This window comes from Pongo abelii, chromosome 7 (assembly GCF_028885655.2).
Source record: "Pongo abelii isolate AG06213 chromosome 7, NHGRI_mPonAbe1-v2.0_pri, whole genome shotgun sequence".
NCBI classification, from domain to species: domain Eukaryota; kingdom Metazoa; phylum Chordata; class Mammalia; order Primates; family Hominidae; genus Pongo; species Pongo abelii.
The window spans coordinates 117,457,150-117,476,054 of record NC_071992.2 but is presented as its reverse complement, the minus strand read 5'-3'; the positions used below and the strand labels follow the sequence as shown (position 1 = coordinate 117,476,054).

Here is an 18,905-nt window from a genome sequence, read left to right as displayed (position 1 = left end):
TAAAATATTTACGGAAAAAGTCATAAAACTCATGGACAAATACTTACAGAGTTAGTTTGCAAAAAGTTAAAAATATGGCTAGTTGCAGTGGCTCACGCCTGTAATCCCACCACCTTGGGCAGCAGAGGTGGGCAGATCACTCGAGCCCAGGAGTTCGAGACCAGCCTGGGCAACACGGTGAAACCCCATCTCTACAAAAAATACAAAATTCAGCTGGGCATGGTGGTGTGAGTCTGTAGTTCCAGCTACAGCTACTCAGGAGGTTGAGGTAGGAAGATCATCTGGGCCTGGGAGGTCAAGGCTTCAGTGAGCCGAAATCACACCACTGCACTCTGCTCTAGGCAACAGAGTAAGACTCTGTCTCAAAATAAATAAATAAATAAATAAAAATATGCACTATAACCAATTACTTAAAGATTACCCTTCATTTACATAAGTGCTTTATAGGTTTTATGGAGGAGAACCATTATTTGTTGCTTGCAAGTGGTTGACTTCCTAATCAAGCAATTCTTATATTTACAGCTTCAAGAACATTTTGTAAAAAAAGTAGGAGAAGATATAGCTTGGATCACATGAAATCCTAGATAATTTAAGAATGTATTTAAAATAGTGAGTTTAACCTTCTACTAGAATTAAGTATGTTTTCCCCTTAATCAGTAGCCAAACTAATTAAGCTGAATTTTTCTGTTCATGCCCTCTCTGCAAGATTTGTAGAGGAAAAAAAATATATATATATATCTCTAAAAGGCTAACCATAAGAGGAAAATTGAAGAAAATAGCCTCAATAATTCACAGACCAGATAATCAGTTCCTGATTAATGCAGCTGTCTCTAATGCCATCAACACTTTAAGACAAATTCTTAATTGCCCTACATGTTTTAATGTTGTATCTCAGTTTAGAAAAGTACCAAATTACTTCCATAAATTGCCATTTTCCACAGATGTTACGTTTAACATTATAAGCAACATGCATGTGACAGATGTTTTAATCCGCAGCTCTAGGAAAGGTTTTTAATATAAAGTTTAATTGCAGAGCCCTGGAGCCTTATCTTTGAAAAGTGACTTCATTTTAAATAGCCCTACCATTTAGATAAACAACCAAAGTGTTTCTTAACCACTAATAGGCCAAAAAAAAAAAAAAAAAAAAAAAAAAAAACCACACACACACACACACACACACACACACACAAAAGAAGAAGGAAGAAAGAAAGAAACAAAAGAAAGAAAGAAAGAAAGAAAGAAAGAAAGAAAGAAAGAAAGAAAGAAAGAAAAAGAAAGAGAAAGAAAGAAAACAAACAGGAGGGATGAAAGCCTGACCAAACCTGAGAAATGAAAAATAGTGGCAGACCTTTGAAATCGAAATAAAGTACAAAATTTGAAGACTCACACTATCTTGTCTCATTCTGGACCTGCCTCCACATTTCCCACAACTAATTATCTGAAGAATGGAAGGTAAATATGCAATTGCTTTTTCCTAAATTATGTTTTTTCTAATTACAATCTTAAACCTTGACCTAACTGTCTCATCTTTGGGGTCTCCGCATTTAGGTCGGTGCCCAGGTTTGTGTCTGGCTATAGGCACTCAATAAATCATATAGTCAAATAGGCTTATGTGGTGGCCACTCATTTGTTGTTGTTTGGATATATTCATCCTGAACTCATCCCAAACTCACCCTTGACTAGGTACCTTGAATTTGTGGTCATTGATCAGGGGACTTTAAATGCTGATCTGAGTCACTGCTTTCATTGGCAAAGGAATGAGGGCTGTGAATTGGGGATTGTTCTCAGACCCAATGACGTACTGAGAGAAGAGATCATGGCTCCACACTCTGCTAACAAACTCTTTTTTACTGACTGTAAATGCTCTACAGCTGAACTCTGTACAAACCCCTAAGCACTTTCAAGATCTCAAAATACTCTGTATATATTTAAAGCAAACAAAGATAAAGCTCTCCTGTGATTAAAAAAAAAAAACAAAACCTGAGTAAATGGAAAGAAATGCAATTCAAAACAAGTACCATTTTTAATCTACCAAATTGGCAAAGACTAAAGAGAGGATCATAATATGCATTGTTAGAGACGGAATGTGGAATTCTACTCTCAGATACACCATTGGTGGGAGTGTTAATTAGGAGAAAATATATGGATGGCAATTTGGAAATATGAACCAAATGTCTTCAAAAAGTGCATACCTTTTGATTAGGAATTTCTATGCATTGGAATGTATTTCAAAGAAATAACTAAGAAGTGTGCAAAATTTAGTGATAAGGATAATCATTCAAGGCCGGGCACGGTGGCTTATGCCTGTAATACAAGCACTTTGGGAGCCCAAGGCAGGTAGATCTCTTGAGACCAGGAGTTCGAGACCAGTCTGGCCAACATAGCAAAACCCCAATATTCCTGCTGAAAATACAAAAATTAGCTGGGCATGGTGGCACACATCTGTAATCTCAGCTATTCGAGAGGCTAAGGCACGAAAATTGCTTGAACCCAGGAGACGGAGGTTGCGGTGAGCTGAGACTGCACCACTGCACTCCAGCCTAAGTGACAGAGTAAGACTCTTGTCTAAAAAAAAAAAAAAAAAAAAAGAAAGGATAATCATTCAAGTATTGACCTTAGTAGTAAAAAATGGAAAAATCTAAATATACAACAAAGGAGAAATGGTTAATTTGGATATTTTTACCCAATGTAAAACTATTGGGCCATTAAAAATATGTGTTGTCGTGGAAAGCTATCTGTAATAAGTATCAATTTAAAAAATAAGTTACTAAACAGTATATAAATCACTATCTTATCTTTTCATACATAGTGTAATTGTATATACATGCACAGAAAAGGGAGTAAAAATATAGATTTCAAAATGTTAACAGTATTAACATCTCTGAGTGGTAGAAAATTGTTATTTTCTGATACTTTTACATTTAAGTATAAATTACCTCTTATAGAATCTTTTAAATAACACTAAAAAAAGGCTAAAAAGAAAAAAATTTAATGAGTAAAATCCATAAAGATTAATCTCAAGCTTTCCATATGTGAAAGGAATGAAAGTACTCACACATACATAAGACCAACATATTTGACATTTAAAAATTTAAACTTCTGAACATTTTTTAAATCTTGAAATTAAAGTAACAACTTGAAATGATAGCCAAGATTTTAACAAGAGGGTTAATAGTTTTAGGTGCAAAAAGAGCTCTCACAAGTCAATGATAAAAATACGAGTATCTCAATTTATTTTTTAATAAATGAAAAATAAGAACAGGCCTCTGTTAGCCCATAGGGTGCAACTGTACAGATGTTGGAAGGTACAGCTTTGGGTAGACGCCAGAGGGGAGCACAGCTGGATCTCAGCCCCAAAGTCCCCCTCAGCCAAGTTCTCTCTCCTTCAGAACATAACACAATCATAGGTAGTAGCCAGGGTAAAAGCAAGAGCTTCACTAAAAGGAAATACAAATTACAAAATAAAAATCTGAGAAAATGTTCAATTTCTTTAACTATCAAATTGCAATTTTTTTTTTTTTTTGCATCGCAAATAAACAAATTACAATTGTCATTTACTGGTGAGACAATGAGAAAAAGACACCCTCAAACACTGTTGGGAGAACACAAATTGTTAAAATCTTTCTAGGAGTCATTTTCAAATTATGTAGCAAGGACCTAAAAATATTTATGTCTCTTGTTCTTATACTTCCAGAAATCTATTCTACAGTAATAACCAGAGATAAAAACCTTTACATATAAACATGATTTATTACACTGAAAAGTCAAAACAACATAAATATTAAAAATAGGAGGTGGTAGATTTCACCTTTAAATGCTATGTAGGAGAATACTTAAGGGATTGGTAAAGTATCAATAGTATAGTATTAAGTGGAAAATGCAGAATGGCATGAATGATGTAAAAAAGAGAATCATAATTTGCACACTCTTTGTAAAAACACATTGATATACTATGCATGCACATATTCAAAACTGTAAGAAAAGACAAAGTATTAACAGAGTGCTGGAATTATGAGTGATTTTTCTTCTAGATACTTGTTTCTATTTTCCAATTTTTCCCCATAAGCATATATTATTTTCATAACCAGAAAAAGAAACCTCCCAGGAAATGCTTCTTTAAAAAGTAAACACATACAATGCAAAACTGTATCATAAAACAGTTGCAGTAAAAGTCAGCCTGGGCAATAGCATTGAAAGCTAGAAGGCAGGTCATTCAGAAATGCTTCACAACAGCAATTTATAAAATAATTCATTAAATATGCAGTACAATAAAAATCTCTGTATCATAAAAACATTTTCAACTTCTTCCATACTCTAGAAATATTTGCTACAATGACAACATCAAAATCTAGTTAGCCCTGAAAGCTCTAAATAGCATGTTTAATTTTGTTCATCTTTCCAAGCACACTTGGATACGCTGCAGTGGAAAAACTTGGAGCTTGTAATTCAATGTGTCCTGGGATTTGACCACATAGGTATTTTATTGCTTAGGAAGGATTATGAAGGCTAACAAGCATAACGATACTACTGCTGCCCCAGTTCAACTTCAGGAGGTTAAAAGTGATAAACGACTTGTGTCCCAAATTTTGTGAACAAAATCAAAATGCAAATCTGTGTTTTTCATGTGGCTGAATGTGATACAAAACATACCTTATAGAATGTTTGCTAAAACTAAAGATAAACACAAGATAAAAGGAGACTGTAGTCCTTCCCTCAACCCTCCCACAAGCCCCGTAAGGATAGGTGCCTTTATTTACACTTTTTTTTTTTTTTTTTTGAGACAGAGTTTCACTCTTGTTGCCCAGGCTGGAGTACAGTGGTGCAATCTTGGCTCACTGCAACCTCTGCCTCCCAGGTTCAAGCAATTCTCCTGACTCAGCCTCCCGAGTAGCTGGGATTATAGGCATGTACCACCACACCTGGCTAATTTTGTATTTTAATAGAGACGAGGTTTCTCCATGTTGGTCAGGCTTGTCTCAAACTCCTGACCTCAGGTGATCCACCCGCCTCGGCCTCCCTAAGTGCTGGGATTATAGGCATGAGCCACCACACCCAGCCCATTTAGACTTTTAACATCCAAAGAAGATCATGATTTTTTGAAAATATTAGATATAGTATTTGAGGTTTGAAGAATTTCTATACAATATGAAGGAAAGGATGGGGGAGGGGAGGGCCAGTTGGGAGTGGGAGAGAGGGGACAATTGCAAATTCACTTTTGAGCACACAGCCAAAATGTATACCTACTAGTTCCTGTTTCACCATCTCTGTGTTGATTCTGCAGCCGAAGATTGCTTTGGTTTTGCTCACATTTTACAAAAGTTCATTTCCACCTTTTTTTGTTGTTGTATTTTTAGCCTCCTCTTTTTTTTTTTTTTTTCCTAATGCGATGTTGGCAACTTCAGTGACTCTGGGAGGCCAGTTTCCCCAGCAAGTTCCCATCAGGTACTTTTTGTTCCCTGCTGTGGATGCTTCTTGGATAGGTTGATAAGCAAAGAAGTTCACGTTGGCGACAACACTTCCATTAAAGACGCCTGCAGTAAATCCTATGATGCAATCTCCTGCAGCTTAACTAACAGACCCAAGCTGGTCTGGCATGATCTATGCACCAGCTTGCAGAAGCAGTCAGATGAGTCACTATGTGGCCCTCCAGGGAGAAGAAAGTCTATACTCTAAAAAAAAAATAAATTTTTATTCTAGAAAATACAAAAAAAAACCCGACCTTGCCTACAACTACCTTTTGTTTTTAAAGGAAGTAATATTCCAGGCTCTCCCTGTCCCTCCAAAAGAGCTCAAAACTGGGCCCAACACCAAGTCTCTCCCATGAACATTCAGGCAGGGTCTGAGGTGGTGAGGCCTGCAGGTCTGCCTCGAGAGAGTTTGCTTCAAGTGAAACTCCATAGGCACATGCAGCCCACTGAGTGGAACAAATGGAGTTTCTTTCATTCTTAGTCATTCCTCAGCTTCACATTATACACATGTTGGAAACTCCTACACCTACTTTTGCTATTTTGAAAAATCACTGGATTTAATAATTGGACTTAACACATATGCAAATCCAAAAGGACAAGGTTGTGGAGACACAGATAATGAATCTACAGGTCACTGAGGAATAGCACAGAACCGACAGGCAGCATGCCTACGTGAAGGGCAGCGTGGCATTCCTGGGACAGAGAGGAGAGGGCAGGGACTTCCGCAGGGGATCGGGTCAATTCTACCTGCAGCAAGCAAGCAGCAAGTAGGCTTTTCTGTTTTATTTAGAGAAGTGTGTATTATTCTTAAGTGTCTCCACTTAATAACTATTTTTATATACAACCTTTAAATTTTTTAAATAAATATATACATAAATACATAAATGCATAAATAAAATTTATCCTGAATTACAAAAGCAGTGCAAGCTCACATCAGCACAGTAGGAAAACACAGAGAAACACTAACAGACAAAAAATACCTTTATTTTATCCTTAAGAGAGCAAACCACTGTTAACTTTTTGTGTTTTTTCTGAATTCTTTATTCTTCATCTTTTTATGCCTATAAACATTCTGATATAATACATCATGAACATTTTCTCTTATCATTAAGGATTTTTTCATTAATGTGATGTGTAATGCTTGCATAGTGTCCCATCATCTCACTAAACCATGATTTACTAAACCAACCCTTTATAGCCAGGCTTTTAGGGTTACACTGATTTTTCACTTTTAAAAATCATGTGGCACTTTATATCTTTAGTTATGTCTTTAAGACAAATCCCTGAAACTGGAATTTAGTTATCAATGGGTAGACCCATTTCAACCAGTTTTGCCAAACTGCCTTCCAGAAAGTTTGTGATAAGTTATAATACTCCAGAAATATATTTTACCCGAACCCAGTTTTGTTAATTTTAGCCACTTTGACAGAGAAACTTAGAATATCTCTGTTATTTAATCTGTATTCTCTTATCACTAATACAGCTTACAGCTAATATTATTTTCTGTCTTTATTAGCCACTCATACAGCTTTTACTAATTGTCTACTCATGCTCTTTGATCACCTTTCTATTGAGGTATTTGTTCTTTTTAAAATTATTTTCCAAAATACGTAAAATGCACATATTCTTAAACGTATACACCAGGACTCCAGAGCAACTTAAAAATCCTAGTTTGCAGAGGAAACATAAATGTCCTGTGAGCTAATCAAAATTCCCTCCAACATATGAACCTTTCAGGGGCTATTGACTTCAGAAAAACTCGACTTCAGAGACTTTTAAATTCTATAACACAGTAGGATACCAGAGGAGATTTTATTCCTGACTTAAATAAATGATCATTGTGTGCCCTGAAGTGAAATAATATATTACCTTATCCTTGAAGTGAAACTGTGGCTGCTATTCTTATCCTTATATTATTTGAAATCTCTTCTGAACATTTACTAAACTATTCACTTGGCAATATTTTTTGACAGTGGGTGTCTGTGAATTACATTTTATTAAAAGGAGTAATAGAGAAAGGGAGAAGGGGGAGAAAGAAAAAAAAAGATGGAGAAGGGGAGGGAGAAGAGGAGGAGAAGGAGAAGAAAGAGGATGAGGAAAAGGAAGAGGAGGAAGAGGAGAAAGAATAGAAGAAGGAAGAGGAGAAGGAGGAGGAGGAGGTCATCCCTTTCACCTACTTAAGGTTTTCAGCTTACTAAATTTTAGTCAATGTTCCATTCATTCTGATATTGCCTCACTCTCACTCCATGAGCCTGCCAGAATGAACACTTCCTGGGCTGTCTCTGGGAAGAAGTTCTCAGCGTCCCTGCCAGCCCACTTTATCTGATTTTCTTGTACCACTTTTCTACCATCCCAGTAAGGCTGTGCAGGAGTCCACTAGTTAAACCATTGATTTCACCGCCTTGCTGCCCTTCTGAATTCCATGTGATCCTCTGAATTCCTCCTGCCTTCCAAAAGTCTGTCATCTGAATCAGACCACCGTTGATTTTGGTAAAGGAGGTGAGGGGGCTTGGGAGCAGAAGCAGGTCCCACTGTGCCTGTAACCTCCTGTCTTGCTAATGTTCATGGCCCCTGCTGTGAGCCGCCACCAGCCCAGACCCCTCTGGAGGGAGAAAATGAGACACAGAATATTGGAGCAGGTAATTATTCATGGAGATCATTTAGTTCAACTCCATTTTACAGATGAAAAATAATGAAAGAAGAATCTTCTGATCTTATGTTAATTATCTTATTGGCAATGCAGGAAAGAGGCAAAAGCTACCTTTGTTCCTTATTTCTTTGAAAAGTTAGATCCAAGAAGTACAGAAGGCAGTTATTTTATGGGGCTCACTGAACTGAGAACCAAAAACAATGATTTGGGGTGAGTGTGGGAAGAAAAGTCAATTTTAACTCCCCAGTAATGGTATCAGAATCTTAACCAGGTATTTCACAGACTCATGTTCATGGTTTAAGAAGTAAACATGCAGTGCTTATCTTGCTCTCAATCTTTCTAAAAAAAAAAAAAAAAAAGCATGTTTTTTCAAACTAATCAAAACTCCAAATTTTCAATTTATACTTAGAATCCCAAAACGAAACACAGAAGAAAAAATGTAAGATTTCTTCTTACATTTCTTCTCAAACCAGGCTTTTAGATCAAAATCTATACTTGCTCACTCACATGCTCTACGATGCATTTGGATGATCCCTAAGGCTCTTTCTAGCTCTAGAATTCTAGATTGCAAATTAAAACCAAAACCAATTATCTAGGAGGCCAAACAGCCACATGCTTTCATACCCTAGGCCCCGGCAGCAGCCCCTGCTGGCCGCTCACACTCCACTGAGAAAACACTGGCAACTTAACAGTAGTTAAGCAGTTTCTTCCTGTTCCCTCTCGTCCTTTCCTTTCTCCACTCCTCTTCCTTCACTTCAGCCTTTCCTTGTCTCCTAAAACCCTGATCTAAATTCATGGGCCTTAAAAAAGAAGGGACTCTGGCTCTCAGGGTTAGTTATATTTGTATATTCAGAGTTCAGATGAAAGGCTTGCGCCAAAATAAAGAGAAGCCACAAGAAATTCTTGCTTTCCGTTTCTGTTCCGGTGGGTATCTGCATTCACACTTGTAAAGGAAGCATTTCCTTGGGAGTGAAAGTGAAGTGCTCCCCACAAAGTTCATTGCCATGTTCATTACAAAGTAAAATAAGGTACTTCATCTACCACAGGCATTGATTGCTTTCCACTGAACGCCCATTCAAATGCATGAACAACCTCCAGAACCCTGACTTATTTTCAAAATATACATTGAAATCCCCTGAAATGCACCAGCTTTTCTAGCACTTCCTATAAGAATTCTTAAAATGTGTTATTTGAGTAGTATTGTATGTGGCAAATCAAAAGGTGCTCTTTTTACAAATAATATTACTACTGCTCACCAAAACTCACGAAGCTGAAACACTTCTCTTTTCCCAGTATAATTGGGGATGGGAGGTAGAGATCCCCAAACGAATGCTTTCTTATTTCTATCCCACTTAACCCATTATAATCCAGTACTTTTTTTACCATTTACCATTAAGAAACTTAGAGCATAAAACACACTTTCAGTCGGGCATGGTGGCTCATGCCTGTAATCCTAGCACTTTGGGAGGCCAAGGTGAATGGATCATCTGAGGTCAGGAGTTCGAGACAAGACTGGCCAAAATGGCGAAACTCTGTCTCTACTAAAAATACCAAAAAATTAGCCGGGTGTAGTGGCGCACATCTATAGTCCCAGCTACTCAGGAGGCTAAGGTAGGAGAACTGCTTGAACCCAGGAGGCGGAGGTTGCAGTGAGCCGAGATCGTGCCACTTTACTCCAGCCTGGGCAACAAGAACAAAACTCCAACTCAAAAAAAAAAAAAATACACTTTCATTATTACCTATTATAATCCAGTTTACCATTTACCATTATAAGAAACTTACAACATAAAATGTACTCTCCTGGTAATGGAAAAATAAACAAAACTGATCTGAAGAGCCTGAATTCATCCAAAGGAAGAAACTATGCAGGCAGGTAGATGGTAGGGTGAATCTGAAATCTGGAGGCCTAAATCTGAAGACCAGTGAAGCTATCTGAGGGACTCCCAGGTACCTGTTGTTGTTACTAAGCAACCCACCAGTCCTCCTGGGCCAAAGCAAAAATTCCTATCCAGCCTGTTGCTGCTCATTAAGGAATTTTCCCTGGACAAGTTTGCCAAACCAATCACTACCCTTTATCAGGTTAGGCCTAGTTTTTTTTGTTGTTGTTTTTTGTTTGTTTGTTTGTTTGTTTTTATTTTTTGTTTGGTTGGTTGGTTGGTTTTTTTCTGAGACAGAGTCTCACTCTGTTGCCCAGGCTGGAGTGCACTGGTGCGATCTTGGTTCACTGCAACCTCCACCTCCTGTGTTCAAGCGATTCTCCTGCCTCAGCCTCCCAAGTAGCTAGGAGTACAGGCGTGTGCCACCATGCCTGGCTAATTTTTGTGTTATTACTAAAGACGGGGTTTCACCATATTGGCCAGACGGGTATCGAACTCCTGACCTCGTGATCTGCCTGCCTCGGCCTCCCAAAGTGCTGGGATTACAGGCATGAGCCACCTCGCCCGGCCAGGCCTAGTTTTTATAATTGAACAAGAGTCATTGAAAACCTCTTGAAAAGGAAGAGAGTATCAGTACCCTAGTGAATGCCAGGGATCATGAGTGAGAACTCTAATTAACTTAGGGTAAGGCTTTTCTTATACTAAAAATAACTTTAAATTTTTCCAAGGTTAAACCTAGTTGACATCATCTGCTGCAATGATCTTACCTCTTGGCCCAGGTAACAAGGATGGGCTGCTGATGCTGTAAATACTGAAAGAATGCAGCAAAGTTCACTAACTATAGCAGCACCTAAAATCAGACTCACAGTTATCTCTATGCGCAGAAGCTGTGCAGCTGTCAGTTCTCACCAAGTAATATGGGAGGGAAAAAAAACAGGAAAGTGACATTAGGGAGACAAACCAAGGAAGGAAAGAAGGGAAGGAGGGAACAAGAAGAAAATGTTAGTTTAAATGAGGGAGGAAGTAAGGAAGGGGAAAAATACTATGTAACCATAGTTAATTTTTTAACCAGAAATGTATGTCTACAGTTAGACCAAAGCCATAAAGAGGAACAAAGGCAGTTGCCTGAATTATCTAAGACTTTTTAAAAAGTAAATTTAACAACCTAACATCCAAAAAATCTTATTTGAATTTTCTATACATTTGAAACAAACACTTCTTGAGGTGATTGGGTACTGTTAATGTTTTTTAAATGCTTCTATGTATGTTTGATTTATCCAAGTACTTTTCTTTTTTTCTTTTTTTTTTTTTTTTTTTTTTTTTTTTGAGACGGAGTCTTGCTATCTCCCAGGCTGGAGCACAGAGCTCACTGCAAGCTCTGCCTTCTGGATTCACGCCATTCTCCCACCTCAGCCTCCCAAGTAGCTGGGACTACAGGCGCCCGCCACCATGCCTGGCTAATTTTTTGTATTTTTAGTAGAGACGGGCTTTCACCGTGTTAGCCAGGATGGTCTCGATCTCCTGACCTCATGATCCGCCCACCTCGGCCTCCCAAAGTGCTGGGATTACAGGCATGAGCCACCGCGCCCGGCTTTATCCATCTACTTTTCTAAATTCTCCTTTTACTTTCCTGAGCCTAGTAGAAATTGCTAGACATAGCTTTTCATTGATTGCTCTAATACTTACTCCTAATCTCCCTTAAGTCAGGTGGCACTGGGACCATTTGAATGGTCTGGACTCTGCAGTCAGTTTAAAACAGACCCTCGCTGTAGGCCAACAGAAGATCTAGTACCATCTTATCAGAGTAATACTTCAAGCTACCATGAGCCTTAGAAATGAAACTGCAGTCATCATCCTATCAAATCATTTCACCAGAGACCAACATCAAACTAGAGCTCTTTACCTTTGACTTTGTACTACAAAATAGAATCTGAATTCAATGAAACAATAGTCCTCAAAAAAGTGAACACCAAGCATGGCGGCTCATGCCTGTAATCCCAGCACTTTGGGAAGCTAAGGTGGGTGGATCACTTGAGGTCAGGAGTTTGAGACCAGCCTGGCCAACATGATGAAACCCCATCTCTATTAAAAATACAAAAAGTTAGCCGAGCGTGGTGGCACACACCTGTAATCCCAGCTACTGGGGAGGCTGAGGCAGGAGAATCTCTTGAACTTGGGAGGCAGAGGTTGCAGTGAGCCAAGATTGTGCCAGTGCACACCAGCCTGGGCAACAGAGCAAGACTCTGTCTCAAAAATAAATAAATAAATAAAAATATAAATAAACAAAAATTGAACACCAGCTCGCACATGAGTGGGATTCAGCCAGAAACCCTAGCTAGAGCTTTGGCAAGCCTGATGCAGGCCCATGTGGGTGACATCACTTCAAATCAGTTCTTTTGCAGCTCTGGAAACATATTCCCCTTCAAAAAGACCCCTTTCTTAAAGAAGCAGCAGTTCAGCAAAACAATGAAAGCAAACAACATCTAGGGCAGGCCTAAGAAGTCTTATATCCATGTTAAAATCATATCTGAAGCTGCTCATCCAAGGTAGCATAAAGTAAAAGTCCACAGATTTCTTTCACTTACACATTGGATATGCACCTGAAAAGCTGCATATAAATTGCATCTATTATGTAAACTAACATTAAGTTTAATTTGAAGCAGTGTTGCCCTATTTAAGGCAATTATAATGCCTGGAACATTGTTTAGATGCAGATTCCCTGTGCTCTCTCTTGGGGAATCTGATTCAACACTGCTGGGTTGGGACCCCGGGTGCCTCAGATGATATTTTATATGTTTTAAACTCAGGTGAGTTTGAGATGCAATGATTTTAGAAATTCCTGTGGAGATTCCTATTTTTAAGCATGTGCATCATCTTCAACTTGTTTTTCAGTTAACTTTGCCTGTATGTCAGTTTACTTCATTGAAAATGGGAAACTCACTAAAGCACATGCTATGCAGTGTTTCTCCAGACACAGTGGACAAGTCCATGTTTTCTGATGGATATAGTTTATAGAAACTGAACAAGAGCAAGAGGAAGGCAGCAAGGGCAAATTTTACCTTGCACAAGCCTAATGTTAAGGAGTGGAGATGGTAGCTGAAGGCAGTAGGTTACACTACAAGTTTCAGGGAGGTGGGCGTGTGTGAGCAAACACTATCTGTACTTTGTCTCTCTTCTTTAGTTTGAATCCCCAGGGATCCTCCAGAATGTGTGCATTTATTCATCTCTGAATCAAGGAGTGTACACGATTTAATCCATTGTAGGGAACAGAACTCTGGACCCCTCACCATTAAACTGGTGATACTCAGGGAAAGAAACAAGTCTGATGGTATTAGCTGGTTCATCATTTACTCTTTGGGTGTTACTATTTCTTGATTACCAAGACCACTTACAAGAATAATTTTGACTGTTTTGAGTATGCAACTGTCCAGATTAGTAAGTAGAGAACAGATCATGTTAATTTATTTGATGATGCTACTATCTCTGACACTGATTCACCTACACAGAGCTCCTTTCTGGTCCTAGACCATGCTAACCACACTCTCACCCCAGGGCCCTGGCACTTGCTCTTCCACCTGCCTGTAACACTCTTACCCCAGGTATCTTAGGGCTTCATCCCTCACTTCACTCAGGCCTCCACTCAAAGCTCACCTCATTGGAGAAGCTGTCCATGATCACCCTATACAAAAGACCTCCCCATTATTCTCAATCCCTCCAGCTGGTTTTGCTTTCCTTCATAGCACTTATCATCTAATTAAATATATGTTTACTTTTTTGTTGATTTGCTGTCAACAACCCTGCCCCTTCCCCCCCACCCCCAACACACACACAGTAAGCACCATGCAGGCAGGGACTAGGTTCTATTCACCAGTGAATCTCAATGCCAAGTATATAGTGGCATTCAAGGCATATTCATTCAAAAAGTGAATGGGTATAGGTATTGGTTTGAAAAAGATATGATAAATTCTTGACGTTTCTAACCTTAAAAGAAATTTTGCATAGCCAAATGTAAACAAGCATATGCATTTATAAAACTAAAGACTACAGAGTTTAATTAAAATGTAGAGTCATCCCATTACTTGAAAAGTTATCCACATGAGATACCTATAACTTCAGCCATTTTCTGAATCATAGCAGGACTCCTTAACAAAAAACACACAAAATGACTGAAATTATCATAAATAAAAATGCGATGAGTAGGGAGAGGCAGCTTATCATGACCTGTATTTTTTTTTTTTTTTTTTTTTTAGATGGAGTCTCGCACTGTCACCCAGGCTGGAGTGCAGTGGCGCGATCTCAGTTCACTGCAACCTCCGCCTCCCAGGTTCAAGGGATTCTCTGCCTCAGCCTCCCAAGTAGCTGAGATTACAGGCACCCGCCACCACACCCAGCTAATTTTTTGTATATTTAGTAGAGACAGGGTTTCACTATGTTGATCAGGCTGGTCATGAACTCCTGACCTCCTAATCCACCTGCCTTGGCCTGCCAAAGTGCTGGGATTACAGGTGTGAGCCACCGCACCTGGCCCCTGTATTGTATTTTTAAAAACATTTTTGTAACTATTGTATTTTTTGTAACTATTAGGCATTGTGTTTATTAGAAGTATGTCTGTCCATGAGTTGCTTTCCACTACAGTGTAAGCCCCCTGAGAACAGAGCTCATCTTATCCATCTTCGCATGCCTCTATTACGCCTATCTGAATGTGTTACAAATAGTAGGTAACCAGAAAATACACTTACCTAATGAAAAACACCTGTCAGTATCAAATCACGTAGTACCTACACGTTCTCTGAATATATTTTATACATTTTGGCAGTAAAATAAGAGTTTCTTAATCTAGCATTGCTTCACTTGTACACATGCTTGCTGACAAAGATCTTAAATCTTCATAAAATTTAAGATGGAGTAGAGAATTTTAAAATATGTACAAAGACAAAATGTCCTAAAAATACTTTGTTTTAATTGGCGATAGCATCAACACTGCAGAACATCAAAAGCAGAACGTTTCAATCTGAAAAGTCCACACCATAAAAAAGACGATGCTACTTCAGTCCAGACTTGTTAACCAGAAATATCTTCCTGTGCAATCCCAAAGATTGCCTAAATCTCAATGGGATTATGAAAGAACATCCAGTGTGTGTTCGTTCATGTTATTTCCAGAAACTACAGGCAGGCCTCGTAAGGCGGATTTTCCATGAGGCTGATGAAGCCTCTCACTTGCTCAAGAAGGAAGCCCCACGGTGTACCCAGGGGCCCGTTTACTTACAGTCCCCACCCCATGTCACACACATAGTTGCATAAGCTTCAGACCCACCCCTGCCGGGGCTCCCTTAGAATATTAATATTAAGAAAACTAGGCTAGAATTCGCAAAAATGATCCAGAAGTCATGTATTGACTTAAAGCATTTTCAACAGCCCAATGAGAGAGAAATAAACCAGTCGAATTGTCTCTTTGCACCATTGTAACGATTACTTTTCCTAGGATACAAAATTTCGTCTTGGAAACCACTAGATAAAAGCAACGTTCATTAAATGCAAGCATATGTAATCCCAGATACTTATCACCCGTAAAAACTAGGTGATGCGTGTGGTGAAACCAGATTGCAGGCGCTCAGTACTTATTTCTGATGGTAAACACATTGTTCTTATTGCTGCTAAGTATAACTGGTGAAAATAAAGACCGACCCGTTTTCATTCTGAATTCGAGTTCTGTTGTATCACAAAACTAAGCAAACTAAATGTTAATTGCGCGATTAATTAAACTAGATTTGCAATCATCTTTGACGCAGGCAAGGATCAAAACAAACCCCAAAAACTTGCTGTCGCCTCCGGATTTGGCTACTGAAAATTTCAAACTCGAGTCGTGTTTCCTTAAAGACTAGAGAGATATGGGGAGGAGCTGGGGGTGTTCTCAGACAACCACACACTTTCCTCTTCCTACCCTGCCTCCGACCCTCTCCCGTGTTGGTAACGCTAGTTCTTCCCCTCCGGTATGCTGTACTCGGTTAATTCCTCATCGGTGGCTAACGGGGTACAACTATCTGGCAGTTTTTTGCTTTTTAAGTATGACAGCGCATTTTCTTAGGTTCGCCTAACCTACCAGCGGCTTTATGTTGAGGCTAGTCCTTCCCCTCCACCCCAGAACAGGTCCGCAGGGCCTTCCCACTCCTCCCTCGTGGTCCCTCAACTTGGGACGGGTCCCCGCCACTTCTCCATGACAGGCCCAGCGGCCCGCGGCCTTGGGGCACCGGCCCTCTCCGGCGAGACACCTTCAGGAAGTCCCCTCGGGGTGGCCGCAACGCCACGGCAAAGTAAAGGGCGGCCCCGCGCACTTCCAATAGGACGCAGCCAGTTCCCAGACCCGGACGCGCCCGAGAGGAGGGGGAAGGGAGTGTCCCCGCCGAATCCCGAGAAAGGCCGCGGGACCCACCTCCGGCTCCCTCCCGCGCCCGCCCAGGCCCCACCTCCCCCGGCTCGCACAAAGCCTTCCGAGGGCGGGGGCCGGCCCGCGGGGAGGCCGTCAGGACGCGGCCGGACCGGGCCCAGTGACCCGCGGGCGGCTCCGGCCGCGCAGGCTGTGGCTCCCCGGCGCGTCTGGAGTGCCTGTCCGGGACGGGAAGGACGCGAGCCCAGCGTTCCCGCCGCCCCGAGCCCTCGGCCTTGACGGCGAGAGCACCCCGAAAAGGCTCGGCGCGCCCCACGCAGTCCCGCCTGCCGCGTCCGAGGTGGCGGCCAACTGCGTGGAGGACCGCGAGCTCGAGGGGCGTGCAGACGCCGTCGGGGCGCGGGTGAATCGCTCAGTGGCAGGCGCCCCTTCGCGCCCCGCCGAGGCCCTAACTCGAGGCCTCACATGAGTTCCCCCAGTTTGCGAACCGTCCTTTCCCCTGGGCACCTGAGGAAGGTGGCCAAACAATGCGGGGGCGGACCCGGGGGAGGGAGGCGGGGGAGGGGGGGAGGGAGGCGGGATGTCGAGGGAGTGGGGGATGGCGCCGGCCGCCCCAGCGCACCCCGGCCTCCCAGCGCCTCGCCTCCCATCGGGGCCACACGCGGGCGCGCACTCACGCCCACCCTCCTGCCCGGTGCGAGAAGATGGCCGTTTCTGCCTCATATAAAAGCTCTTTGTTGCGGTCACACAAAAGCGGCCAAGCCCCACTTTTCCAGTAGGCCCTTTGGACAAATCGAAGGAACTCAGCTGAGTTTCCAAATGGCCCTAAACGCCAGATCGGTGAGAGCAGCTAAAGCAGAGGGGGAAGAGCAGGACTCCCGCGCCCATCTACCAAAACCTCTGGCAATATCCAAGTATTCATCCGGGAGCGGGAGCTGAGACCATTCCTAAGGGAGGAAGGAAAAGGAAAACCCACTTTTACTATCAAGGCCCAAAGGGGATATTAAACATTCACATTGTTGGAGGGTTTCTCCCCTTAATCAGGGTAGAAACATAATGCGGAAAAGTCTGGATCCAACAAAAAGAAAAAGAAAAAAGAAAGAAAAATACCAACAATAGCAACTTAAAAACAAAAACATAACAAACCAGTTGCCATCAGCCCAAAGTGGTAGTAGTAGCAGCAGCCGGCGCGTGTGATCCACTTACTTGTCCGACTCTTGTGACATGTTTGATCCAATGAACTTGCTCCCCTTTTCCTGGAGCCTCAGCCTCTGGTGAAACTGGACTTTCAAGTCTGTGCAGGTGAAGGTGTGTGAGAGCGCCCGAGATGGCAGAACAAGAGCTACAGGTAATTCTGCTTTTCCGTCCCCCCTCACCACTCTCGCTCGCTCGCCCGCTCGCGCCCTCACCTAGCCGGAAAGGTGGGATAAGGGGGGGCCCCTCACATGGGGCCCGAGCTCGGAGGCGGCCGGGCGGCGCGGAGTCCTCCTGGATCGTGGCAATGGGCAGACACAGAGCAGAAAGTGGCGGACTTGGGCGGCCACAGGTAACTTTCTCGCAAGGAGCTGAATTCTTTCACTAAAGGGTACAAGCCCGAGGGACGAGCTGCGCGATGATTGGCTGGGGAGCTCACTCAGGTGAGCTGCCATTGGCAGAGGCGCGCTCAGGTAAGGCCCTTCTCCAAGTGCAGGTAACTCACTCCGAAGTTTACCTGAGTGGAGCGGCGGCATGCTTGCAGCTCGGCGGCAGCCTGTGAGAGCTGAGGGTCAGTTCTTCGAGTAGATCTCAAGCTGCGTTTTCCTCCTTCTCCAAGGCAGGGATGGGAAGGTGGAGGCTACTGGTTGAAGCGAAGAAAGGGGTTGGGGGAATGCAACACCTGCAAACACTAGGGATTGTGGGTCGAGCGGAAGAGCTAATGAGAGCCGAGCTCAGGTATCCCAAGTCAACCAGAATCAAATGCGCAGTACGCCACAAGGCATTTAATGCCCACAGTAACAGGGCTGTTTGACAGTGGCAGAAGAGGACGGGACTAAAGTTACTTTGTGCTGAGAGGGGGAAAGAAGCACAAAGTTTGGTCTGTTGCGTAATTGAATTTTTAACACTCTTATCCACAACAAACACTTTTCGTGTCCTGCCGTGTAAAAGACATCAGATATATTACAGATTTTCAAACAGGTGAGCATCCTTTTAAGAGCTGGGCAGGTGGGGAGTGGCGTGGTTTTGATGGAGTGAGGAGATTTGGTTGAATGGACACTAAGATGGCCAGACGCACCTCTTCGATCTCAACTCTGCAGCCTGGGATTCCAGAGCTGCAAACAACCACTGAATTCGTTCTGTAAACCTGTTGTCATTTGACGTTTCCAGGCAGGCATCAACATTTACATTGTAATTCAATAGACGCTACTACTACAAAGGAGCTTTATTCTTCCAGCTTAATATGGTTGCTACGGAAACACTGCAGGATGAAACTGACTTTTTTTGTGGTAATGTTTCTCCTGGTTGGGAACAACGCAAATTAGCAAAGG

The 18,905-nt window shown here is 41.8% G+C and overlaps 1 protein-coding gene across 3 annotated transcripts in view; it reads right to left on the bottom strand.

Moving 5' to 3' along the window:
* GRHL2 (grainyhead like transcription factor 2) overlaps positions 1-17,944 on the bottom strand; it is a 176,513-nt gene extending 158,569 nt beyond the window's left edge. The window contains exon 1 of one of the 3 annotated variants that reach the window (XM_024251472.3): positions 17,587-17,944. In XM_024251472.3, the coding sequence (XP_024107240.1) occupies positions 17,587-17,606 (20 nt within the window). In that variant the 5' untranslated portion in view covers positions 17,607-17,944. Of the gene's footprint in view, positions 1-5,244; positions 5,679-17,586 lie in introns of those variants that run through there. The other 2 variants (XM_054518706.2, XM_054518705.2) reach the window with 2 other exon arrangements.
* Between the last annotated feature and the right edge of the window lie 961 nt (positions 17,945-18,905).